The sequence below is a fragment of the Diabrotica undecimpunctata genome, chromosome 3 (genome assembly GCF_040954645.1).
Source record: "Diabrotica undecimpunctata isolate CICGRU chromosome 3, icDiaUnde3, whole genome shotgun sequence".
NCBI classification, from domain to species: domain Eukaryota; kingdom Metazoa; phylum Arthropoda; class Insecta; order Coleoptera; family Chrysomelidae; genus Diabrotica; species Diabrotica undecimpunctata.
The window spans coordinates 148737033-148762058 of record NC_092805.1 but is presented as its reverse complement, the minus strand read 5'-3'; the positions used below and the strand labels follow the sequence as shown (position 1 = coordinate 148762058).

The window sequence follows — 25026 nt, the reverse complement described above, 5'->3', positions numbered from 1 at the left end:
GACAAATATAACGGCTGAACAATATAAACATTTTATACGACACTAATACATAAAAAAATATTCTCATAGGTATAAATATATATATATATATATATATATATATATATATATATATATATATATATATATATATATAAAGATGCCCTAAGTTGATCTGCGAAATTTTCAACTTTTTTATGGATTAGTCTCCTGAAATCCCATTTGAACCTACGCTTATGGTATAGTAAACGTCAATAGCTCAAGAACGGTGCCAAGCGCAAAGAGTAAACGTCAAAGGCGCAAGCTCGAGAGAAACTTTCTTGTACGCGCGCATATGCCCATGTCGATGTCGAGGCCATTGTCATTCGGCTACGGGCCAATAGGGGATGTATGTTTGAGTATTTTTAGTGCTAGTTAAATTTTACTAAATTTTATCCCAATTTGTATTATAGTTTGAAGGTCCAGTGTTTAAAAAGGTCGACGAAATGGGGTCGTTATTTCGAAGTGCGGAAATGACATTATGCCAACTGTTCTTGCAAAGTGAGGCTGCTTACGCCTGTGTTTCGGAACTGGGAGAACTAGGATTGGTACAATTCAGAGATGTATGTTATACCATTATTTAAGTACCTATATGTATAAACTAGATGATTTGAATGTTTCTATACAAAATGTGTTTGCATTTACCATTATTTGTTAGGAAGTAAAGATTCCTTGTATAAGAAAGAATAGGGGTGTACCTAAGGTATATTTCATTTCTTGATAACTTCAAAATCTGAACCATGCTTACATTAGTTATTTGAAATATTTAAATTAAAACATTGTAATGATAGTCTAGTAATCTAATTATCCAAAAGTCATTTACTTAAAAAACCTGTTAAAGGTTGTAAAAATTTCCTAGCAATTTTTTTACTGCTTATGGGCTTGTGATAATGTTTATAGTGAAAACTGGGGAGTTGTATACAAAATTGTAAGAAATGCCATATAAATTACACAAAAAATAACAACCTATTTGATAACAGAAACACCTCCTAGTAATGACTCATGAAAATTTTAATGTAAAAGAATCCCCTTTCAACATTAATTAAGATACACCATGTTTAGATGTAAAATATGAGGGTATAAGACCATCAAGGGCTTTTAAACACTATTCTTGTTAATAATTTACAAAAATAAATGCATGCCACTGCAAATTAACACTTATTTTAGTTAGTCCAAGTCCAAATGAAAATGACATGTCCTGCTAAAATCAGAATTTTTCTTTCTTAATAGTTATAAATAGATAAAAGTCTTTTGTTTTAAATTTTACTAATCTAAAATACTTAAATGAAAAATATATATTTTGATATCAATTATCCCCTAAAAATTAATTTTGTAGGACCATATTTATTTAGAGATATTTTAGATAGGGTTGCCTAATCCAACTAACTAATCCAACTAAACAAAGTTAAAGACAATGAAAAAATCATGAGAAACAAACAAAAAATGTGAAAACTAAAAGAATCAATATAAACCAAGATATAAACAAGAAAAAGATGAACATATATGGATATAAGTCAAAAGGCCTACAAGAAAAAACAAAAAGGGAAAGAACTAAAAAATCATCAGACATGACATTTAGCAGAAATAATAAACTTAAGATTCCTAACAACAAAATTTGAACATAAAAAGACAACTAAAATAACTCAATATTTTATAAATAAAAATTAATTATAATAATTAAATAAAAAAGCAAATATTAAAAGCAGCATATAAACTTATATGAGTGTGTAACAGAGCAAAAAAGCCAATACAGGATAATACCATTAAGTGAGTAATCTAGAATGCCAAAAAATAGATGAGATCCAAAAAACAAGATTATAAAATAGCAAGAAACAGAACAGAAGCTGTTTATAAAAGAAAGAGAAATATAAAGAAGTAGAAGAGATATAAAAGTTAACAGTGGGTAATAATTTAAAAAATTCTATAAAAAAAACTGAATATAACATTCAATGGGTAGAGCAAGGAATGAAAAACAAGAAAGGGATAACTGAATATGAACCAGAAGAGTGGAAGGAATACTTTTACTTAAGAAGAAAAAAAAGTAATTAAGCAGAACAAGTAGGTGTACCAACTGATAAAACAAGTATGGATACACAACACAATACTTGAAACACTGAAATCATTACAGTGGTTTACAAGAAAGGAGATAAAGAATTATGTGAAAACTATAGATCAAATTACACTTTTTAAATTATTTATACAAAATATTGGCAAATATAATAAATAAGAAAATCAAAAACTATGTAGAAGAAATACCAGGAGAAATGGGTTTAGAGGAGGAAGATCAATTATTCTTTTTTTGTTAATATTTAGTACCAACAAGGGATTACATAATATAGGGATACTTTTCATACTAAGGCCTCTTTCATATCGACTTTATTACAACACAAGACAGGCAACAGCTAGGAGGTAAATATATAACATAAGGATAGACAGAGAGAACAAAGCTGGATTTATACATTCACATTACACATTGAATCCTAAATTTTTCTTTTAGTCCTTTTTAAAAGATCAATGATAAATGCTATACTTACAAACTTTGGAACAGATTATAGAAAAATCTTAGTTTGACATAATAAAGAGAGACAAGGAGAGAACCAGCAGGACCATATTTGGCCAACACTATTTAACAGTGAATGTGAATAAAAAATTTGTATCTACCTTAATAAAAAAACAGTTAATACATCTTAATACAGTTTTCATTGAGGTAATATGCAACATATCAAGGATACATTATGTGTAATTTAAGAATAATAGAACATTATAATTTTATTAAGAATAGGCATAAAAAGATCAGAAAGATGATAAATCAGGGGAAAAATATCACCTTTTAAGACTTACCACTAGATATATGATAAATTGGCTGCTGTCTCCAAGCTCGAGACAAAGTGTAAATTCAATGGGTAAAACATGATATTTTAAATGTTTGTAAAAACCATATTTGCTGAGTATATTTTGCTGACATATTTTTTGATACCTATAATTACAAATAAATATTGTTTCTTTGTTCAAAATTCTGATTCTGAATTTTATTTATGTATGTACTTGCAAATAATTTACCAGTGTTATTAATACAAGATTTTCTGTAACTGTAACCAAAATTTCACCTTCCTGCTAGGGTTAATACTTTTGGTACAATCTGTATATAGTTTTGGCTAAAATGAACCTGTTTGTTCCAAACAGTTATAAATTTCTAAGGGTTACATTTGGTCTGTTTGTAACTGTCAATATTTTCTAGATGCTGCATGTCTAGAAAAACTTTCACATTGTGAAAGGCAAATCATATAACTTATTAACAAAATAATAATTAATTAGATTAAATAGAAACACCAATTCTTTGTATCTACTGATTGTTAGGTATCCCGTAATCTTCCATTTTGGGTTAAAATAATATATTTCGTATGTTTAAAGTATGTCCTAAACATTTTGGCACACAAATTTAGCAGATTTTTTTGTAATGAAGAAATTTATGTAAACTTTATATAGTTAAGTCATAAAATTAAAACCCAATACTTAACTAAACTATGCTATTTAATTATGTGGAGCAGTCCATTCTGCTTCTCCAGACGCCAATTTCTTCAAATGACTCGTATGAGATCCTGAGCGGAATTCAGATCAATTTCTCTCAGTTTTTCGTAAATTTGCCCTCTTAATTGTTCTTCATCTTGGGCTTCCCAGCCTCCATGATAAATCTTACTAGACAGTAAAGCCCTAAAATCCTCTATTAGATGAGTTTGTGGCAAGTTTGGAGGATTATCATTTTTGGGAACAGAAGGTATGTGGTATTGTCGAAGTCAGTTTTGGGTATCTCTGGAGTAATGGCAGTGAAATAAATACTTGTCGTCATCTAAAATAATAATTTTTTTCATTGGCAAAGTGTACCCGCCTCAGTGGACTACGTAGTGGCATAAGAAGATGAAAATATTTGTTTTTTAATTGTTTGAAGAATAAATAAGGACTTTTGGTTATGAACATTCATTCCGTGCGATTTGTATTATTTGTTATTTGTGAATTTGTGAGGTGAGAATATCAAAGTATTAAGATATTTGAATGTTCATATTTTAAGGTTATGTTATTGTTTGATTAAACAGTTATATGAAGGAGTTGTGCTTGAGAGTATTTGGGGCACTTATATCACTTTCTATATTTAAGACTATTCCTCCTCAATTCCAACACTATCATACTCTTTGAAGATCTGTGATCCAGTCTCCTCACTGACATTACAACCTGGTTTTTTGCACTTCTTACCAATCTCACCTCTGTGCAATAAATGCATGTGGTCTTCCACTTTTTGGAAGATTCAGACTTGGTATTCCCCGCTCGGACTCCGCTATTGTTATATAAATGTTTGTATGTGAAATTTATACAACATCTAATAAAGAAGAAAATGACATATGGCGCAGAAGATATAACTTTGAACTGTACACAACATACAACGAACCCGAGATCATAACATCCATAAAGATCGGACGTCTGCGCTGGATGGGCCATGTTGAACGAATGTTGGAGACTGAAACACCAAAACATATTATGAGACAAACACCAGTAGGAAGAAGGTCAAAGGGAAGACCCAAACTTAGATACATGGAACAAGTGGAGCAAGATCTGAAAACACTTAAGATTACCAACTGGAAAAACAAAGCAAGGAACAGAACAGAATGGCGGAAAATCCTAGAACAAGCCAGGACCCAGAAAGGGTTGTCGAGCTACTGATCATGATGATCTAATAAAGAAAACTTCAAAATAAATAAATCTCAAGTGACAGTTAACAAAGTAATCAAAATTTTGTTAAAGGGCATACATTATTATTGATATGTTCTGTATCACAAGTTATATTAGTATACTTGGTTCACTGATCCCAATCCCAACTGTCTAATAAATTTAGTAATTATTTTTGGGTTACGTTGGTTAAATTTTGACCCAACTGGAAGTGGCTGGAAATTATTATAAAAACAAACACATGTGTGCATAGCCAATATTCATTAACCCTATTGCTCAGAAATGCCTATAGCCCATGATTGTTATATTATTATTTTTGACTTCTGAACATATAATTTGGCCCAGTTTGATGACTTACCATAAACCTCTATAATTTTGAATAATTTACAAGTTACAATGAAATTATAATCCTAGTACCTACTTACTTATAGTTTATATTTCATGATTAAAACTGTATAAAAATACTCAAATCCTCTAAAATTGTTATTTTACATTTTATTTAGGTACTAAAACAATATTTTTTCACAGCTAAATCCTGACGTAAATGCTTTCCAACGTAAGTTTGTTAATGAAGTTCGCCGATGCGATGAAATGGAAAGGAAACTCAGGTATCTCGAAAAAGAGATTAAAAAGGATGGGATCCCCATGCTGGATACTGGGGAAAATCCCGAAGCTCCACAGCCTAGAGAGATGATTGATTTGGAGGTAAGTTTTAGGACAAGATTACAGGTTAAGTCAATGGATAAAATGAAAAATATCGAATGCGTCTTATAACTCAACCGTAGTATTGATAATTGATGACTATTATTTAATTTATTATGCTAAAAACCTTAGTCACTTCACTGAGAACAACTTCTGTTTAGGTAGTCAATCCATGTATCCTTTTTTATGTGTTTTGCTTCTATTATAGTAATAGTTCCTTTACCTTCGTTCTTTGATCTATTATAAGCGCCAAATTTTTTTTGCGGACCACAAAAATCGTGTTCTATTTCTTTCGAAAAGCGTGTTTCACACTTTACATGTGCTTCGTTTCTTATTGTCTTGTAATTATGGTATGCCTGTTGTGTTTTGGTTGACATGTATTTCAGGTAAGCTTTTTTCTTTTCTTTACATTTTTTCTTCACTTCTGTACAAAACCATGGAGTTCTTCGGCTTGGGAACAATTTATTTTTATTTATATATCTTTCACCCACAACTTCCTTGCCCGAGGTTAAGATATTAGACTCAATTTTTACCTAGCTTTCTTCGAATCACATCATGTGTTTTCAATCGTAAAAAATGGTAAAAATCGCTAAACGTTTATTTATTTAACACTTTTATAGAAACTGAGTTCATTTGCGACAAAATGCAAACATTGCACACGAAAGCTGCTTTCTCTACCTTTACAATGCGTTTTGATTTTTGTCGATAGGACACTCTGGTCAAAAGATATCGAATTTTTACAGTCAAGTTGATATAAATTTTATTTAAAATTGATTTTGCTCGCGTAAATAACATTGAAAATCACCGGTCGATTCAAGCGTTGTTTCTAAGAGAACAGTTTATTCTACAGAAAAACAATTTTTGTTCAAAATTATCTCAGCTATTGGCATTCTCAGCAAAGTTCAGCTTGTTCGTATGATTTTTAGAGGTTCGGTGTCATTTTCGTCTCTGACGACTCGAGTAATTAGCTCGATTTCATAAAATTTGTTATCTAGCTTTTACTCTTTGTGAATAATTTTTTGGCATTATCTAGCCTCTTTGCTTATCGATCACCTGTTTCACAATGTTTGCTGCCCAACTCTATTTCTGACGATATAATTTCTTTGATATTGTTTCGAGACCTACTATATTTTTGTGAAAGTGTTTTAGTGGTTGTTCTCTTTATTCTGTATGTTGTTTTTATATTCCATCTGATATTAAATTTACATTTTTTCTTCTTTGCTAAAAAAGTCTTTCTTGTTTACTAATTTGGTGGACAAAAACTTATAGTCATCTCTCACGGACGTGATTATAATTTTGATTTTGTAAGTGTGACATGGACTTTATTTTATTGATCATTTTTATTCATTAATACTGGGAGCAGTATTTCCTACGTCAAACGTAGGAAATTAGTTGCCCAAGTTGGACCATCATTGAATGAAAGTTCTTACCAATATAAAATAGGTATTATACACTATTGACTAAACTTATTTGTAATTCACCTGTTTTTATAAACTCTTTCTACATCACTAATTTGATAGTGAGTCAAGTCTAGACAAAAAGTTTCAACAGTCAAGGACAAAGTTTATTATAATTGCTTTTGGTTTTGTAAACCGATAATTATATTGCAATGAGTAAATATTTCAATTTTTCGTTTGAAAAATAATGAGGTGTTCTGAGCTATTAGTTTATTTAATGTCAAATTTTTGTTAAGAATTGCTGGTTTTTAATTACCTTGAGACATATAGAGACAAAATGATATATATGTTAATCAATTATTACAAAGGAGGTAGACATTATCTTGGAATATAAATATTCTGCCAAGCGACGGTCGAAAACCTCAAATTAATCAAGTAAATCTAGTTGGTCTGCTTTCTAAAAAAAAAAACAAACACTAGAATATCCAGGGTATTTAACTTCGATAATGCGGAGTTAGATATCTCAGGAAGATACAGAAAAGAGGTTTATACAAAAATTATCATATCATATAATCATCATTATGGATCTACAGCAGTTTGTCGACCTTAGTCTGCTTCAGAACGTCCTTTAAATCGTCCCTATCAAATGCCTTTCCCCTCTATCCTCGAATGCCAACTGTTTTAAAATCCTCTTCCACGTCGTCAAGATATATATTAGTCTAGATCTTCCTCTAGTTCTACATCCTACTGGGTTTTGGAACATAGATATTCTAGTAGGGATTTCCAGGGTGCCTTCTTAGCACGTGGCCATACCTTCTTTACTATTTTTACTATATATGTGGGTTCTTATAGAGTCTGTACAGGGTGTCCCAGATTGGTATGTTTTGCAGGGTATACCGAAAACTAGAAGAGATAGAAAAAAAGTAGTTGAGATGTCATGACTTCTTTTTTCATTAAAGAAACTATTGCCCAATCAAATCATCAATAGCTATCCACATTAGTGAGATACAGGGCGACTATTGAAAATGTCGAAAACGAAAAGGTTAAATATCTTCTTTATTAAGATAAATTTTAAAAAACTATTAAAACTTTTTATAGATATATTATGGAAGAATTTAGTGGCTTACAAGAAATTTTTTAAGGGGTTCTCATTAAGGAAATATAATATCAACTTATTTTTTTATATGGGACACCCTATAAATTTTGACATTTTTCGTTTACATTTTTAATTCTCTTTCAGTTGATGTGACATATTACATACCTATTTTCAGTCGTTGGAGCTACTCTGCAAATACATTGTTTTTTTGACATCACGTTATAGACACTTCGAAACAAATCGCCCAGTAACACATTCTCACGTTTTATTACGCGGATAATAATCCTTCACAGTTTTATTTACCAGAAATAAGATCAATCAACTTAAAAAATGGAAATCTTAACACCTAGAATTAATTTTACAAAAATATTACCATTATAATAAACATAAAAACAACAATAATAAACAACGGAACAACTAGAATTCATTTTACAAAAAAAATTTAAAAATTATAATAAATGTTCGAAATGCCCCCCGTTTTATTATAATAATAATTTACATTTGAGTTGATTGAGTATATGCGTTGGCTTTATTTTTCTAAATGCTTCATGAATGCTTTGTAATAATTCTTCCTTAGTATTAAAGTCAGTTTTATCAATATTGTTTTTTAAAAATCGCCGAATTAAAAAATCAGGAGGATATAGTGGATTTAGGTGCTACATCTTGTTGAAATAAAAATGTTTTTCTCTCGACCAAATATTTCTCATCAAAAATGTTATTAAATTCGTTTTTAAGCTACCCATATATCCGATAGCAGTTAGTTTATCATTTATCATCAAATATATGATAAACTAATTTATTATGCTTGACAAAACACTAACGTTAAAACCGAATCTCCCTTACCTCTAGATCTCCTAAACCAAGTGAGGATCTGAGTGATTTCAGTATATGTAGTTCATTGTGTCAGTTAAATATTCCTGCACTGGATATGCGAGCTTCGTTGCTAAATATTACCTTTACTATTACATATTACCTTTTAATATAACCTACTCTACGAAATGTACCGAAACAGATTAGCGGATGTCTCTTCTTCAACCTGGGCCGCTCGTTCCGGCGATCTTGCCCTGTATTATGAGGTGTAGAAGGTTGTCTCTGGATTACATGGCGAAAATATTGTAACTTTCGAATTTTTATGATTTTTGTTATTTCTGTGCTCTTTTTCATTCGGTGTAAAACTATTTCATTTCCTATTCGGTCCGCAATATTCGTCAGTAAATCCACATCTCCAAGGCCTCCAATTTTTTTATTAGGGTTTCTGTAAGAGTCCAGCTCTCCATGCCATACAGCAATGTGGAGAATATGTAGCAGCGTATCAATCTAAGGTTTAATGTAATATCTCTATTAATGAGAATTTTCTTTCGTTTATAGAAGACGGCTCTGGCGTTTTCAATGCGTATTCTTATTTCTTTGCTCATATCCCAGTTATCGTTAACATTGGCGCCCAAATAGGTAATATTGTGGACTCTTTCTAACTCTATTCCATTCGTTCTGATGTTCATTGGTTGCAACTCTGTTTTGTTGACAAGTTTGTAGAAGTATCAAGTTTTGTTCATATTCAACACACTAAGATCGTTGTACTTGAACATATTTTTTGTGGATTTTATCCCACCGTGCGCATTCATCTTTTTTGCCAATGCCCATATAGTTGGATGCCATTGTAACGGGTTTGTTGGTAAACTTTTGTCATAATGAACTCTCCATCACCACTAATTAATTGTTGGCATGATCCTTTACCTTTCTTTTTCATTTCGCTATCTGACAAAAAAGGTGGATATCTGGAACCTATCAACTCTAGCTGTACCAGAAACGTAAATGTGCCTTTCTCTTAAATATTGTAATACATTATAATTATTAAAATAGTTGTCATAGTACAGCTGATATGCCTTAAAAGAAAAACGTTTAATCAGTGTGTTTTGCCAGTGTTAACTTACGGTGCGGAAACGTTGACCATAACAAGGAGAACAGTTCAAAAGATCCGTGTGTGTGTCAAAGGGCGATGTAGCGTGCTATGTTAGGCGTTTCACTACGAGACAAGATCCCAAATCGCCAGCTACGACAAAGAACAGGAGTGGCTGATGCAGTAGAGAGAGTAGCAACACTGAAATGGAACTGGGCAGGTCACGTGGCTCGAATGACAGATAATAGATGGACAAAACGGATACTGGAATGGAGACCAAGAGATGATGCCTACCGAAGCAGAGGTCGTTCACCAACACGTTGGACTGACGATCTAAAACGTTGTCATAGGAATTGGATGCAAGAGGCACAAGTTCGAAATAGATGGAAAATTATGAGGGAGATCTATGTCCAGCAGTGGATAAGCGAAGATTGAATGATGATGATGATGATGAGTACAGCTGAAAATTAGGTGCGGTTATTCTTTTTGATCGAGCCGTAACCACAGAACCGCCCAACCCAAATATAAGCGATTCTGTTTGATTCAATTCTGTAGTCGCTCCTTGATATATTATGAAATCATACAACAGTCCAGTGCTTATGCATAATACGAACATTTTAATACTACAAGGTTTCGGTTTATGTTTAACATATAGTTTTATGTTTATCTGTCCCTTGAATGGTAAGATCTGTTCATCTATGCAGAGTTGCATTTATAGAGGAAAGTAAAGGCATTTCGTTATTATACAATTATATAATGGCCTCACTTTTCACGGTCTGCCTCACTTTTTCAAATGTAAATTTTGGTAAAATTTACAGAATCTGTTGACAGGCATACTATCAGCAATCATAGGAATTTGTAGTTTAGTTTCCCAGTAGCATCTAATTCTAGAATAGTCCAAGTTCCACATCAAAATATGCATGCCAACAAATCTTTTCATTTCCTCAGTTGAAGAGTAAGAAAAACTATTGTCTTTTGTGGCAGCATACAAATTAGTATACGAACCCCTTCCCATACAAGTTGGCCCAACGTTAGATTGATAAGAAAATTAAATTTTAGACAAACAAAAATAAAAGCGCAGCGTAAATTTTAGAAGTTTTAATGCATCGAACATTTTTGAATATCCTTATTATAGAAAATATTTTATAACGTAATGAAACTATTGATTAAACAGAATAATAATAAATTTAAAAAAACGCATAGAATCCCCTTTATTTTTAATGACATCCACAATTCTTCGAGGTATAGTTTTTACTAAGATGTGACAAAATTCTAATGTAAACGAATCCCATATTTCTTGCAATTTTTCTTTCAATTCGTTGACGGACCTGGCAGGATGTTTTCTCAAAAGTTTTTTTTTATTTCGCGCCACAGTCTCTATCGGGGACAAGTCGGGACTCTTAGAAACCCATTCCAGAAGTGGTATGACATGGTTTTCAATCCATTTTAAACTCTTTTTTGAGGTATGGCAACCTGCTCCGTCCTGTTGGAAGACAAAATCTTCCCGCTGATGGTAAACGGTGTTCCATAATCGGTAAAAGAGATTCTTCTAAAATATTCAAACATTTGTCCGAGTTTACAATCCCATCGATAAAATGTAACTGTTCCACACCTTTAAACGACATGCTGCCCCAGATCATGACAGATGCAGGAAATCTGACTTTTTTCTTCAGACAGTCGGGATGAACAGCTTCATTTTTCCTGCGAATGACGCGACTTCTACTGTCTCCAACACACATTTTAAATCTTGACTCCTCACTCCATTGTATTGAATCCCATTGCGTCTGAGTACAATCTTTATGCTCTTTTGACCATCTTAGTCTATTTTTCTTTTGTTGTGATATGAAAATAAAATGAAATTTAATAAAAACAATTCGTACTAATTTTTTCAACTATAAAACTTACAAGTACCAAATCCTAATTTGTGAGTCTCTCGGTGACTTGTTGATCTAGAAACATGTCTTCCAATAACGTCACTCCATAAAACGCTTAAATCCCTATCATTTGCTCGTCGATTTTTTACTATAATGCGTTTTAATGTCCTTTTAATTGAACAAATTTTCTCATTGATAACTTTACCTCGACCCATTGTACAATCCACAAACGGCAAAAAGCTTTACAATACTACAAAATACATTTGACATTAACTGACAATATTATTGTTTTGATGTCTTTTTCCGTAGCCTCCCTCTGGATTTTCCCGTATAAGTGAATGCATAGCCAAGGTTTAATGATTTTTTTTATTGTTGAAAATAAATAAAAAAACCATAAGGGTAATGTTTTTAATAAATATTAATAAAAATGCCATATTAATTAATATGGGAACTTATAAAAACATGCAGAGTATAATTTGTTTATGGTAATGGACTTAAACTGCAAATTCCATAGGTGGGCCAACTGATATGGGAAGGGACTCGTATGTCGCCATTTCTTCATAAAGATCATCAGTAAAATAATGATGAAAAAAATGATAAGGACTTTCAAGTTCAAAGACGTTAGAAGTGGCTTCCTCATGCCAATGTATGTCTGGGGTTAAGTATGTCATGTTCTTTCTCCACTTGATGTTGGTATGACCCAAGATAAAAACTTATGGGGAAATCTAATTAGGGAAGCCACCACTGCATTACAATTGATAATTAAATAAACATTAAGTATTGTATTTTTCCTTCATATCCATTGACTTCAATTTCTATAACATTTTCCCCCCATTTTTCATGGCGTAACTAAATTTTTTATCTTTAGGCCACCTTTGAAAAGCTTGAAAATGAACTCCGGGAGGTGAACCAAAACGCCGAAGCTCTCAAAAGAAACTTCTTGGAACTGACTGAACTAAAACAAATCCTACGTAAGACGCAAGTTTTCTTTGACGAGGTAAGTCTATTGTTTCTCTATTTCTCTATTTTTTCGTACCATCCCAAATTTTGCTCACCTAGCATGATAGATATTTTTTTATTGAATCGACTTAATGTAATTGTGATTTGTGTTGATGATGTAATATTCATATGTCGATTAGTCTACGTTAATTAGAATATTTACCTGTTAGGGATTAGAGAGGACTTAGATATCAACGAAAAGCGGAAAATGTTGTAACCACTTGAATCACTGATCATTATTTAAATGTCGTTCAATAACTGTGTCATCTAGATCTCTTAGGACGCTTTTCCTCTAAACGGACAGTTGATTTTAAAAAACAAAAACAAAACTGGAACAAACCCAAAATTCTTGTTTCCATAAAGCGAGTTTGTTCGAGTGTTGTTTTTATTTTTGGTCATTTTCTACTAGTTTTCACGACGAAGTTAAACCACAGTATTCTTAGTTATGGCTGGCTAATACTGCAGTCCTTGAAAAAAGGGTATATTTCCCCATGCCTAAAACTCATTGCGTTATAACCAAATCACTTGGGAGTAAAAAGCTGTCCTTGATCAGATTTTTTTATAATTCCTTCTTTAATTTTTCTGTTAATTTCTTGTTCCAAATTCCTCATTCAAATCCATTTTCATACTACAAATTTCTATCTAACAATAAAACATGGACAACTTTTACAGTTACAAATTTCTATGTTCCCGGAAGGCTTCTATTAAGGTACAAATTTCTTCACCAGTCTACTGCTCTTTGGAACCTTTACCACCTTCAGACAGGATCCGATAAGTTTCATTAAAACGCGTGGAGAAATTCTCTGCCCCAAAACAATAACTAATTTGGTACAAAATGCGTATTCAAACTAGTAAGGCAACAGCAGAAAACACAAGATGACTGTTTCCACTGAACATACTTCAGTCTTTCTCTTCACAACATGTCGAAACCCTTTGATGTTACCGCTTTCGAGCTGTACCAGAAAAACAAAACTCGACTGTCGCAAAAAACGTCAATTTTCAAAAAGTTTGCGTTTGCGTAGTTTTGTTTTATTGGACACTAGTTTTGTTTATTTATTTTTTTTAGAACTAATACTATTATTCATACATTGACAATATTAGAGACATATTTTTCTTATTCATGTGTTATTTCACTGTTGTTTTTTCTTCTATGGCAGCCTCTAATGCTATTTTCTATAAATCAGTGAAATGTGATTTTAAGTAAAAAACAGTTATATTTGAATAATGGTGATTTTCATTGACATTTGAGTAAAAGTTATAATCTTCAAATTGAACTATTAAGGAACTGTCAAAACATATGATACTTTGGTTATGTCATTAATCTATGCATTTGAAAAATAATTAACGTAGACTTAAATAGTTTTATAGTTAGATACATTTTTGTTTTTTGTTGTAGCGCTTACACATTACGTATTTTTAACGTCAATGTAGGGTTATTTGTATCCTCAGATAATTCGCCATTGTATTCTAAATCATTATATAATTAAAATTTAATCTCCCGTACCTATTTAATTATATTTTATTAATTCAAATGGCTTTTTAATTATTTTGATATGCTCTAAGTATAAAACTGTATATAATGAATATTACATATTTAACACATAATATTACCTATTGTTTAGATCATCAGTAGTTTTATTTTTTTCTAATTATCGATGTTTATATTTTATTCCATTTGATGTAAGTTTTTTGACGATTTAGTTAAGAAATTTTGAAGATGCTGTATTTAAAGATATGTTACAATATTAGCAGGATTTGTGCAACCAATTTTTTTCGCTGGCTTCCTGCTTATTAAAGCAAACTTTTTAATGATTGCTATTTTTGACGTTTTTGTTTTTGCGTTTTTATCTAGAATTTTTTTTTTTGGTTATAATACAAATGCCTTGCATAAAGATATCCTTTTGCCTTAGATCAATTTGAACAAGATACATCTTGGCAACGTATACTTACGGATTTAAAGTACCTCCGCAAATAGAATGGATATTTGAAAAATAAATTTGTTTGTTAATAACAAATAGTTTTTATTTGAATAATAAAGTCGAAAAGATTCAAATGTAAACAGTAGAAACCTAATTGATCTTGAACTAGCAATAATCTATACACATAAAATTTGTCCGAGTACAGCGAGAAAATCTATAAATAAACTTTTTTAATAGTAATAAAACTATTTGCACAATATTCTCATATTTCTATTTGTTTCCTGGTTTTATAGATCGGACGCTTTTTTATGAAAAACTTTCTTTCAATCTTTTTCTTATTCTTCTAATCCAAAATATAAGAACTGCTAAGTTGCTATTATGTGGTTACAACCCAAGCATTGAAACTTAAATGATTCAAGCGGTCATTTCGCTTTAAGCTTTGATCTCACATATTTTAATCGGATCTATACCACCAAAAAGTTCATCTACGTTCCATCAACTTGAGAAGTCGAAGAAAAATAGCAAGCTCTAACTTACTGGATTACTTAACATTGTTTTGACAGTTTTTTTAGTGTCTGAAAATCTGAAATGTTATGAACATTGTTATATTTTTACCTCTGGTTTGACTCTATTTGGTTTGAAGATAAGTGGAAAATATAACGAACATGTTGACGGACAAAAATGTTGAGGCATAAAGCACACGTGTAATATATTAATTTCCCTTCTATTATGAGGCGTACATTAAAAATTTTCCACAAATTGTAGTAGGAAAATATATTGAGAAAAATCAAATTTGCTTCTCAAATTAAAGAATTAGCTTTATTGTATCTCAGCAATTTTTGTTGCTAATTTTTCGTGATACGTGATTGGCACAAAGAGCACAAATCTGCCCCCCTCCGACCCCCTCATCTGGTGATTTAAAACGTTTATCGCGAGGTTTGCTTTTGGTTCTCGGGAACGCAAAGAAATCACACGGTGCCAAGTCAGGACTGTATGCAGAATGCCTAACAAATTTATGTTTTTCACCTTTAAGTATTCAGATGTTATAAAAGCCGTGCGATAGCTGGCAATATCCTGATGCAAGTGTATGCGACGATTCTGGTTGTTTTTAGTTCATCAATCACTTCTGGCAAACAAACTGTTGTATACCATTCAGCTTCGACGGTTCTACCATTCTCTAACGAAATCATGGTAAAATGCTTAATTTTAACAAATAACCCTTGGCCATTTATTTGCCAACGCTGCAAGCGCGAACTACTTTTTTTTAAGCTCGTGAAACACCTATCTCGTTTTTTTTTCGTTTCGGGCTCATAGAAAGGTTAGACTAGGTTAAATAAGAATGGGAGCTTAACCACCCTTCCACTCGACCTAAGAGGCCTATTGTGGCTCATCTTTAAGTTAAAGTGGTCGTTTTAGCTCAGCCTTTTAACAAAGTGTATTATGGCCTTTGGTGACACTTCTACGCAGTTATAAGGCTCGACTTCATAATGCTTAAATCTTAGAGCCTTGTACTATCCATCCCTAGGCAGTTGCACAGAACATGTTACGCCATCTCGTCCTCAGCCTGACGAAATTTGTAATTCGTATTTTCTGTCAGTTCGATTTTATTCATATGTCCCTTTGAGGCAACAGTTTCCTGTTAGGGAACCTACGATCATTCCCATTTATATCTAGTAGATCTTTGAATCTCTTCTTCGAAGATTCATGTATAAAAGCCTTCGAATATTTGAGGCTCATTTGTTCGTACCATCCGTTCCACCCAATCCGGTATCGTTTTGGTTGTGCTTCTTGCTATGCCAACGGAAGATTCTGGTCCTATGAATGTTTCTTTTGTTGCTCCCCTGGCAAGTAGGTCCGCTTTTTGGCTCCCTTCAATACCAGTATGCTCAGGCACCCAGAGAGTAATTTACTTTGTTGCTTTTTCCGATCCGAATTAGATTCTGAAGAGAGTTCCAAACTAATTTGGAGTTAATCCGATTCGATTCCAGTGAATTTGATGCCGCCTGACTATCCAAGTATTCCAAAGTAACTTTGAGTCAATTCCATTCGATTCCATTGCATTTAATGCCGGCTAAAAAAATGTATCAACACTTTTAAATAAATTACGAAAAATATTAAGAACTCTTATCTGTTGTAAAGACTAATCTCACAAAACAAAATATGTACAATATTTAGAAACTCTATTCCACCAGAGGAATGTTTAGCAGTTACTCTTAGGTAACTATTTTAGATTTTTCGGTTGATTTCGTTTCGTTGTGGTGTCGCCAAGGAACGCACGGCTATACACTAACCACAAAAATATTCCATTGAGTTTTCGGCACGGTACTCGATGTCTTACTTTTCTTTAAAGTGTGCGCTGATTTATTTGAATACACAAAAAATTTCGGATATTCGTATGTCATTCGTATATAATCTGTCATTCTGTCTCCGACTTCTTCAAGCAATGTAGCCTTCCTTAAATTATTTTAAAGTGTTTGTTTGTCTATTTGTAGTGTAGTGTAATGTACAATTATATGTTTATGACATCTTGTTCTTGCCGGATAGGCCACAATTGACGAAATGCCCCTGAAGATGATCTAGGGATCGAAAGTACTTGGGCAAGATTTAATTAAACTGTGCTCGATATATGCCTTTTATCTGATCAAAGTTGATTTTAAATTGGTTAATTCTAAATAGATTTGCAATATTTTGTTTCTGTTTAAAACAGTCGTTCCAGTAGTGAAATACCTGTATATGAATCACACGGATCATTCTTATTATGGAAATCCCCAATATATTTTATTTAGTATTTTACATTTTTAACCGTTCATTAAATTATTTTATCGTATTAGCAGCTCTCCTAGAAAAATCCTGCTACTATTGTATAAAAAAGAACGTTTTAGGTTCTCATATATAGGGTGCTTAAAACTGTATTAACTAATATGAAGTAATATATATTTATGGTAGATTTCAGTATTTTTTAATCAATTTCCGAACAATTTCTAAAAAGAATTTTCTTTTTTTGTTTTTGAATGTTTAACCAGTGAGTTTTTCGGCCTTCGTCCTCTTCTAAATGTAAAAACGATATTAAGAAAGCTTTTTTGCATTATTAAAATATATCACTTATTATTAAAGGATTATTATCAAAGCTTCATATATTGATAAATCTGTATACCATATCTTACCCTGTTGGTTATAGTACTCCTTGTTTCTCCATACATTCCTGTATGGAATAGACACCCTATATAAATTCTTAAAATTGTATTTTTTTGTCATGTGATCTGGTTTCTCATTAAAAATATCCTTCGTCACAGTTCTTGTGATACTAATATGCCCCGGCCCTTCCTTGCAAAGTTTCAGTGATTGTTTTATTCTGTAGGCCCCCAATCTTGCTTCTTCTTGTATTACCTCTCCTTTTGGCTGAATTTCTTGTCCCTGTAGCTTTAGAGGAACTAATCCCTCTAGATTTGTGGGGACCCTCTCTATAAGTCCATTGTCTCACTAGTTCGAAGGGCTCGTTCATGCGATTTCTGACTTTCATGTATTGCACTTTCCTTGCGAGAAGATTACCAAATCATCCGCATATCCAATTGTTTTATAACCGTTTGCCTTTAAAGTTCGTAGTAGTCCGTTCATCACCAGATTCCACAGCAATGGGGACAGAACTCCTCCCTGTGGACATCCTCTGTCGATCCGGGCTATTAAGGTCTCTCGCTTTTTACCAATCTATTCATGAACATAGATTCTATCCACTTCAAACATATTTCCTCGACTCCTTTACTTCTCAGGGCATTGGTTATGGATGTTATCGAAGTGTCATCGTATGCGGAATTGTATAAAGCAATCTCCAATCTATATGTGTATTCATTCTAATACCGGGCCTAGAAAGTCGTTGTTCTCGTCTCAGCGGTATTGGTTTATAGCATTACTCAACCGCTTAGAGAACAGAATTTAATAAAAAAATTAATTATACTTTAAGTTATTGGAGCATCATAAAGGAAGATACAAGCAAATTAAGCTTTCATCAACATTGGTTGTAATTGTAGAATAGTCGAAAAGCTCACACCAAAAAAAATAAATTCGGTAACACAAAGAAAAACAAGTTCATTGTTGATGTATTCATTTTTAGATCCATTTGCGACTGGTCTATTAATCGATTTTTCTTCTAACAGCTTTAACAAATTATTTTAATCGCTTGGTTGATATGTTTTTAATAATAATTTTTACAGGCCAAGGGACGGCTCTGTTTTTTTTATGTATTAATTCTGTAAACACCCCGTATATGTGACAACGAATGTTTCTGTATGTAGTGGAGTCATATAAAATTTCTTGTTTCGATGGTGCTCTTCGCTTTAGTGTACATCAAAAGAAAACCGAAAATATATAAAATTGTAGATAACTTTATAAGTACATTGAATAAGTGCATCAGGAGAGTTCCAGCAAGACATTTGCCTTTATTTGTTTACTCAAACTGGAGAATTGCAAAGTTTTTCTATAGTAACACCAAATTTTAATTTTTAGTTACCGTATTGACGTACTATACGGAGATATCGAAAAGCACGGGTTCAATTATGTCATTTATTCCGCCGATATCTGGTTAGACTCTAGAACCACTCGATCTCAAGATTTTGCCACTTTGACTTATCATTATCGATCAATTTATAATTAGCAGTAGTTTACAAGATATGTCACAATATTATCACCTAGTAAAGTGTTTCATGAAAATAGAAGCTTTGTTTAAATTAGTTTTATTACAATTTACAGTTAATTAGAATACAAAGGTCCATAATTTCTGCTTCCAGCGCCTTCTGTTTATTCTTTACTCTTTACCATAGTGGCAATAATCACCATGTTGTTATCTTTGTTCAGTTTGTACTTACGTACCGTCATGATTTTTCAAGGATTGCCTATTTGTTTTAGTTGGTTTACGTTGGTCTTTTTTTTAAGTGCCATCTCCCAATCGGATATTGGATATCATCATCACTATCTTTACTCTATATATCGTTGCGCTGAAGAGTTCCTTTGAACTGCATCTAAACCAGTCCCTTAAATTTTTCAACCATGACACTCTCTTCCTTCCTATACGTCTTCCTATTATCTTGCCCTGTATTATCAATCTTAGCATTTCATATCGCTGTCCCCTGTTTTCGTATTACCACAAAATTTGCTTTACAAAGCCACAGTACCTTGGGCTATTTTTCAAAGTAGTTGCCTTGATTGCCAAGGCATTTATTGTATCGTGAAATCAGTTTTTCGATGCCGTTGTTCTAGTCCTTTACCGCCAAACGCCTGAGCCAGGATATGATTTCATCTTTTAGCTCTTCGTCTTTTCCAACACTCCCTTCCATCCAAGAATTCGTTCAGTTTCGGGAACAGAGGATAATTGGAAGGAGCGAGAAAATTTCACATTGTAGACGTTGAATTTCTTCCGGCCGACCACTGTGGTGAATCAGAAACCCCTTCATCGACTACATTTTATGTCATTTATTCTCTACTGCACATTTCAGTCTTTGGAGGATTTCGCAATAGGCTTCTGAATTTATTGTTTCACTCTCAGTAATAAATTCTACGTGTATTAAACCCTTACTGTCGCACAAAAGAGTTGCCATCAGTTTTCTTGTGTTGAGATTCGGTTTTTCTTTTTTGATCACTCCATTCTTCATAGTGCACCGGTTCTTTCTTGGTTGAACATCCAACATTCCATTTCCTCATTGAATATTATTTGTTCATTACATTCTCACCATAAACAGTCGTTATTTGCATATAAATGTCGATAGGCGAACATTTTGGCATTCACAAAATGAATCACTCTGCATACTTCACATTTGGCTGGATTTTCAATGGGCTATTTCAAAATGTTATAGAACAAATACACGTGATCCTTGGCTCACACCGATGCGACATACAGTGGTAACTGGCGCCCACGAAATCGCGGTGTTAGTTATTTACTTTCTGAATGACCTACGTATGTACTTTCGTTCCAGTTTTGTGGTATTTTTCTTACATCTTACATCCTATCAGTAATTATCCTTGGCAATTCCAAGTCTTCTTCTTTTAGCATCATAATCCTGAATGGGTCTGCGCCTGTCTGTCTAAGTCGACCTCTCTTTTGCCTTTATCTCCATTGGCTTACGTCCATAGTTTTCAAGTCGTCTTTTACGTCATCGTTCTGGTTCCTTCTTTCGTCTTCCTTTCGGATTCCATTGTAACATTTTCTTTGTTGCTTTTATATCTCCTTGTCTCTGGACATGTCCTAGCCATAACAGCCTCTGACTTTTTACAACTTGTACATTGTACAAGTTGTAAAACTTTTTACAACTTGTACCTGCATTCAATTCAATAATCTCTATAATATTAGTAGTTTCTTCTGATTCTCCATGAATTCTAAGTCTAGTGGTCCAAAATATATTTCACTCTGTGTCCAAGAACTCGATGGAAAAACTTTTAAGATTAATGATAGTCACGCAGAAGTAGTATTATTTCACGCTTAGTCCAGTCGGGAGGTCATTTGACCTTGCATGGCGAGATACCCTAAATTTTATTCGTCTAACCTTTAGGACGGGTCAACAGTAATGTAAATTTAAAACCGCGACTGAATTCCGCCGCCGCGGTACCCGCCATCTTGAATTTAAAGGAGAACCGTTTTCACTCAATATCTCCGCCGTGTTTAACATTCGACAAAAATGATACGAACTGAAATTGTTACAAAACGCAATTTCTTCAATCTTTGCAAATTTTTTCGTGCTGTCGATATTTTCCGAGTTAAAGGAGAAATTAGTGACAAAGCATAATTATTGAATTATCTCGTTTATTATTAATATCACGACGTAAATACAAACAATGGAGAGAATTATATTTAATAGAATTTTGATCTCTTTCGTTGTTTCACTAAAATCAATATTTAAGCTGCTACGTGTAAAGGCGCGAGCGTAAGACCTTGCGGAAACTGGTTTTTTAGAGATTCTGTTTGTTCAATATCTCGGTCATTTTCAAATTTTCAACAAAATTATAAGGACTTAAATTGTTGCAATTGCGATTTCTTACAATTTCGTCGATATTTTACAAGTAATAGGGGGCAGTTTGACTAAGTATAATTATTGAACATTGTTTTTTTGTATGTCTTTTTTATGCCTCACCCGTCGCGCAAAATTTAAATTTATCCAGCAATTTCGATGATACCGTGTTTTAACAGCCGTTAGATCAACATTCTCGATGCGTGCTATTTCTCGTCCCAATTCGTCGTTGCGCTTGTTTTAATGGTTTGTAAAAGTATCGAGAAATTCACGGTTGCGAATTACGAAAATTCTACGCCACAACTTTATGTGGCGCTTTTTTTCCGCTACTGGATCGACTTTTTTTGTGCATGTGAAAACCCAATGTTAGTGATGCCTACAATTCAACTGGCGATGACGTTGATGTTGTTGATAATGATAATAATCGAGATGCGTCGGTACTTCTTCTACGTGACAATTCCACAAGCCTCTTGTGTGTATAACTTTTCTGGCACGTTTAATGCATGACCACGATATCAACAATTTCGAGCAAACACTTGTGTGTTTCATCATCATGAATAATCCTTGATGATAAAACAATTTGAAGACCACGTTTTCACTGTGATATTATTTTCGATTGTAGCTTCTCCACACACAAAACACTGCTCCAGTTTGATCGCAATATGTCTACTCTGAAGAGCGTAGATTGACAAACTGAGCCTTTGTTCATGAAATAGTTCTTTCCTGCATATGGTCTGCTGCTGATTACGTCAACGCCTATGGTTCGTTAATCGCTTGTGTCCCGTTAGGCGTGTCATAGGCGTAGGACCTTAAATGTTGATTGTAGCACAAAAAATCAAAGAAATTAAAATTGTATAAAATATAATTCTCTCCATTTTTGTTCATATACATTTACGTCGTAAAGTTAATAATGAACGAGATAATTTAATAATTATGTTTTGCCACTATTTTCCCCCTTAACTCAGAAAATATCCACCGCACGAAAAATTTGCAAAGAAGAAATTGTAGGAAATCGCATTTACAGCAATTTCAGTCCTTACCATTTTTGTCGAAAAATTGAAAATGGGGATATGGAGCAAAAACGGTTCTCCTTTAATTTCAAGATGGCGGCTAACGCGAACGCGACGTCGGAATTCAGTCTCAATTTTAAATTTACACTACTATTGACCTTTCCCCTAAAGGTTAAAATAATAAAATTTGAGGTAGCTCGCCATGCAAGGTTAAGCCCTTTTTTTCGTCTAATCCGACTGGATTAGCTGTTACATTTTTATAAGTTTTTCTTAAAGTCAAATACTATTACCTGGTACTCTTTGGTAAATAGTTACATTTATTTACTTTGATAATTTTGAATTAAATAATATGACGATATATTATTCTTGATGTACGTGTAGCTTAAATCACTGTATATTTGTCTATAGAAATATTTTAATTTAAAGTACGTCACTAAACCTTATACAATATACTTATAAATTATCATATATGTTATCATTTTAGGAGAAATTTTTTTATTGATTACATTTTAATTCTGTTTACATAACAACTATCGCATTTTTATTAGTTCTAATGATTCACTAACAAACTATAATGGAATTTGGTTTAGACTAGGTATTTTGGTTAGAATTTTTGTGATTATCTCTGGCTAAGTACCTTGCAATGAAGTGTTTTACGTAACTTCCTATAATCGCAGCACAAACAGTTATGAGTAACATAGATTTTATATTATAGTATATATAGCATCCTAGTGATTGCCGAAAATTGCACAAAATTGAGTTGATAGACTCCGTAGATCTGACGTAGATCAGTAGTTGCTACAAATATATTTTATATTTTTCTATATCAAAATGGATATGTGCTACTTTGTCACCCACATCGATGAAATCGATGATGGATAAAAAAAGATCTAACATCTCAACATTTCGCTACACTTCTAGGTAGATTCTTCAGAAGCTCGGTTGACTGTTTATATACGCTAACTGACGTTGTCAAAGGGTACAGAGGCTAAAATCATCAGCTGGGGAAGGGGTACATAAACTAACGTATGAATTATGTGAAATATTGGATTTGTTCCCCGGCTATTTTTTTTCGTCCATGTATATATTGAATACTTGAATTACTGTGGCCCACAGCCAAACCCTATTCCTGAAGAAGCTACAAGTGTAGTGACATGTTGAGATGGACCGACATACTGGTCGTAGAACTCTGCACATCTACTTCTTCCATAATCTTTTGAGCCCCAAAATAAAATTTCAAACTCATTTTTAATAATTTTGAATGCAAACTTGTTTACAGATATATTATAAACATGACCAAAGGTTTTTTTGTTGGTATTTTTACAGAAAGTTATAAAAAAACTTGGTGGTTTCATCACGAAACTACTGGGACACCGGGTCACTGTTTGTGGTACAACGCAAAACAATTTTTTTGTCATTTAGACAAAGTCCTACATTACATGTAGAGCATTGCCACCTACTGATCAGCAGATGTCAATCTGGTTTCTAGTGGAACGCATTTTTTAAATTTACTAGCGAGAGATTCCAAACTTTTCCTGCCTCTGTTTTTAACTGTTTCGACTCCAATTAGTCCCCGTGACACAGCTAACCTAAAATCTTTTAGTGTGAGTACAGATCCTTCTCCTCTTTTACGAAAAATAATATATGAATTTACTAGTGCCACATCTAGAAAATACCAAAATATACGCATATCCACCTTTTGCTTTTTCGGTCTATTTCATAACATGACTTTAGCATGTCTGCTTTGTCTACATATCCCATGTGAGCATTGTAGTTCTTCACTAATTGCGGACAAAATATTTCTGCAACAGACCCATGCTTCAGCTTACGATTTACGGTAGAATTATCTGCAGGACTATGAAAATGACTAAGGAAGTATATACCTTTTCTGTCTTTCCACTTAACGAAACAATATTTTCTTTGTTGCTTCTCCAATCGAATCCCCCTCTCACCATTTCCTTACCAGAAGTGAAATCATTAGGTAATCCTTTCCTATCCTTACGCACAGTACCTATCACGGGCCTATATGTTGGCTTTCTTCAATTCATGCACAAGTGGTAAGGAGGTAAAATAATTATCAAAATAAATGTTTGAGTAACTTCCAGTAAGACATCTAGACATATCAATGACAACACGCTGTCCCAGATTTTTCTCTGCGACGTTACCAACTTTACCGGTATATATCTCAAATTGTGATATATATCCAGATTCATCAGCTCTAACCCACACCTTATACCCACGTTTTATGGGTTTCTGAGGCATATATTGACGAATTGATGATCGTCCTTTGAATCGTATCATGGATTCATCTATCTATACATTGATTTTGTGTAGGTGCATTGTATTCACGAAAAGTCTCTGATAATTTATTTAAAAGTAGTCGGATCTTGAATAGTTCATCAT

General features: G+C 33.0%; 1 protein-coding gene across 5 annotated transcripts in view; it reads left to right on the top strand.

Annotated features, from left to right (window-relative positions):
- Positions 1–315: 315 nt before the first annotated feature.
- Positions 316–25026, top strand: part of Vha100-1 (V-type ATPase subunit a family protein Vha100-1) — a 124348-nt gene continuing 99637 nt past the window's right edge. For 4 of the 5 annotated variants that reach the window (XM_072527103.1, XM_072527100.1, XM_072527101.1 and 1 more), the window contains exons 1-3: positions 316–581; positions 5266–5442; positions 12572–12700. In XM_072527103.1, the coding sequence (XP_072383204.1) occupies positions 465–581; positions 5266–5442; positions 12572–12700 (423 nt within the window). In that variant the 5' untranslated portion in view covers positions 316–464. The remainder of the gene's footprint in view (positions 582–5265; positions 5443–12571; positions 12701–25026) is intronic. The other variant, XM_072527104.1, reaches the window with a different exon arrangement.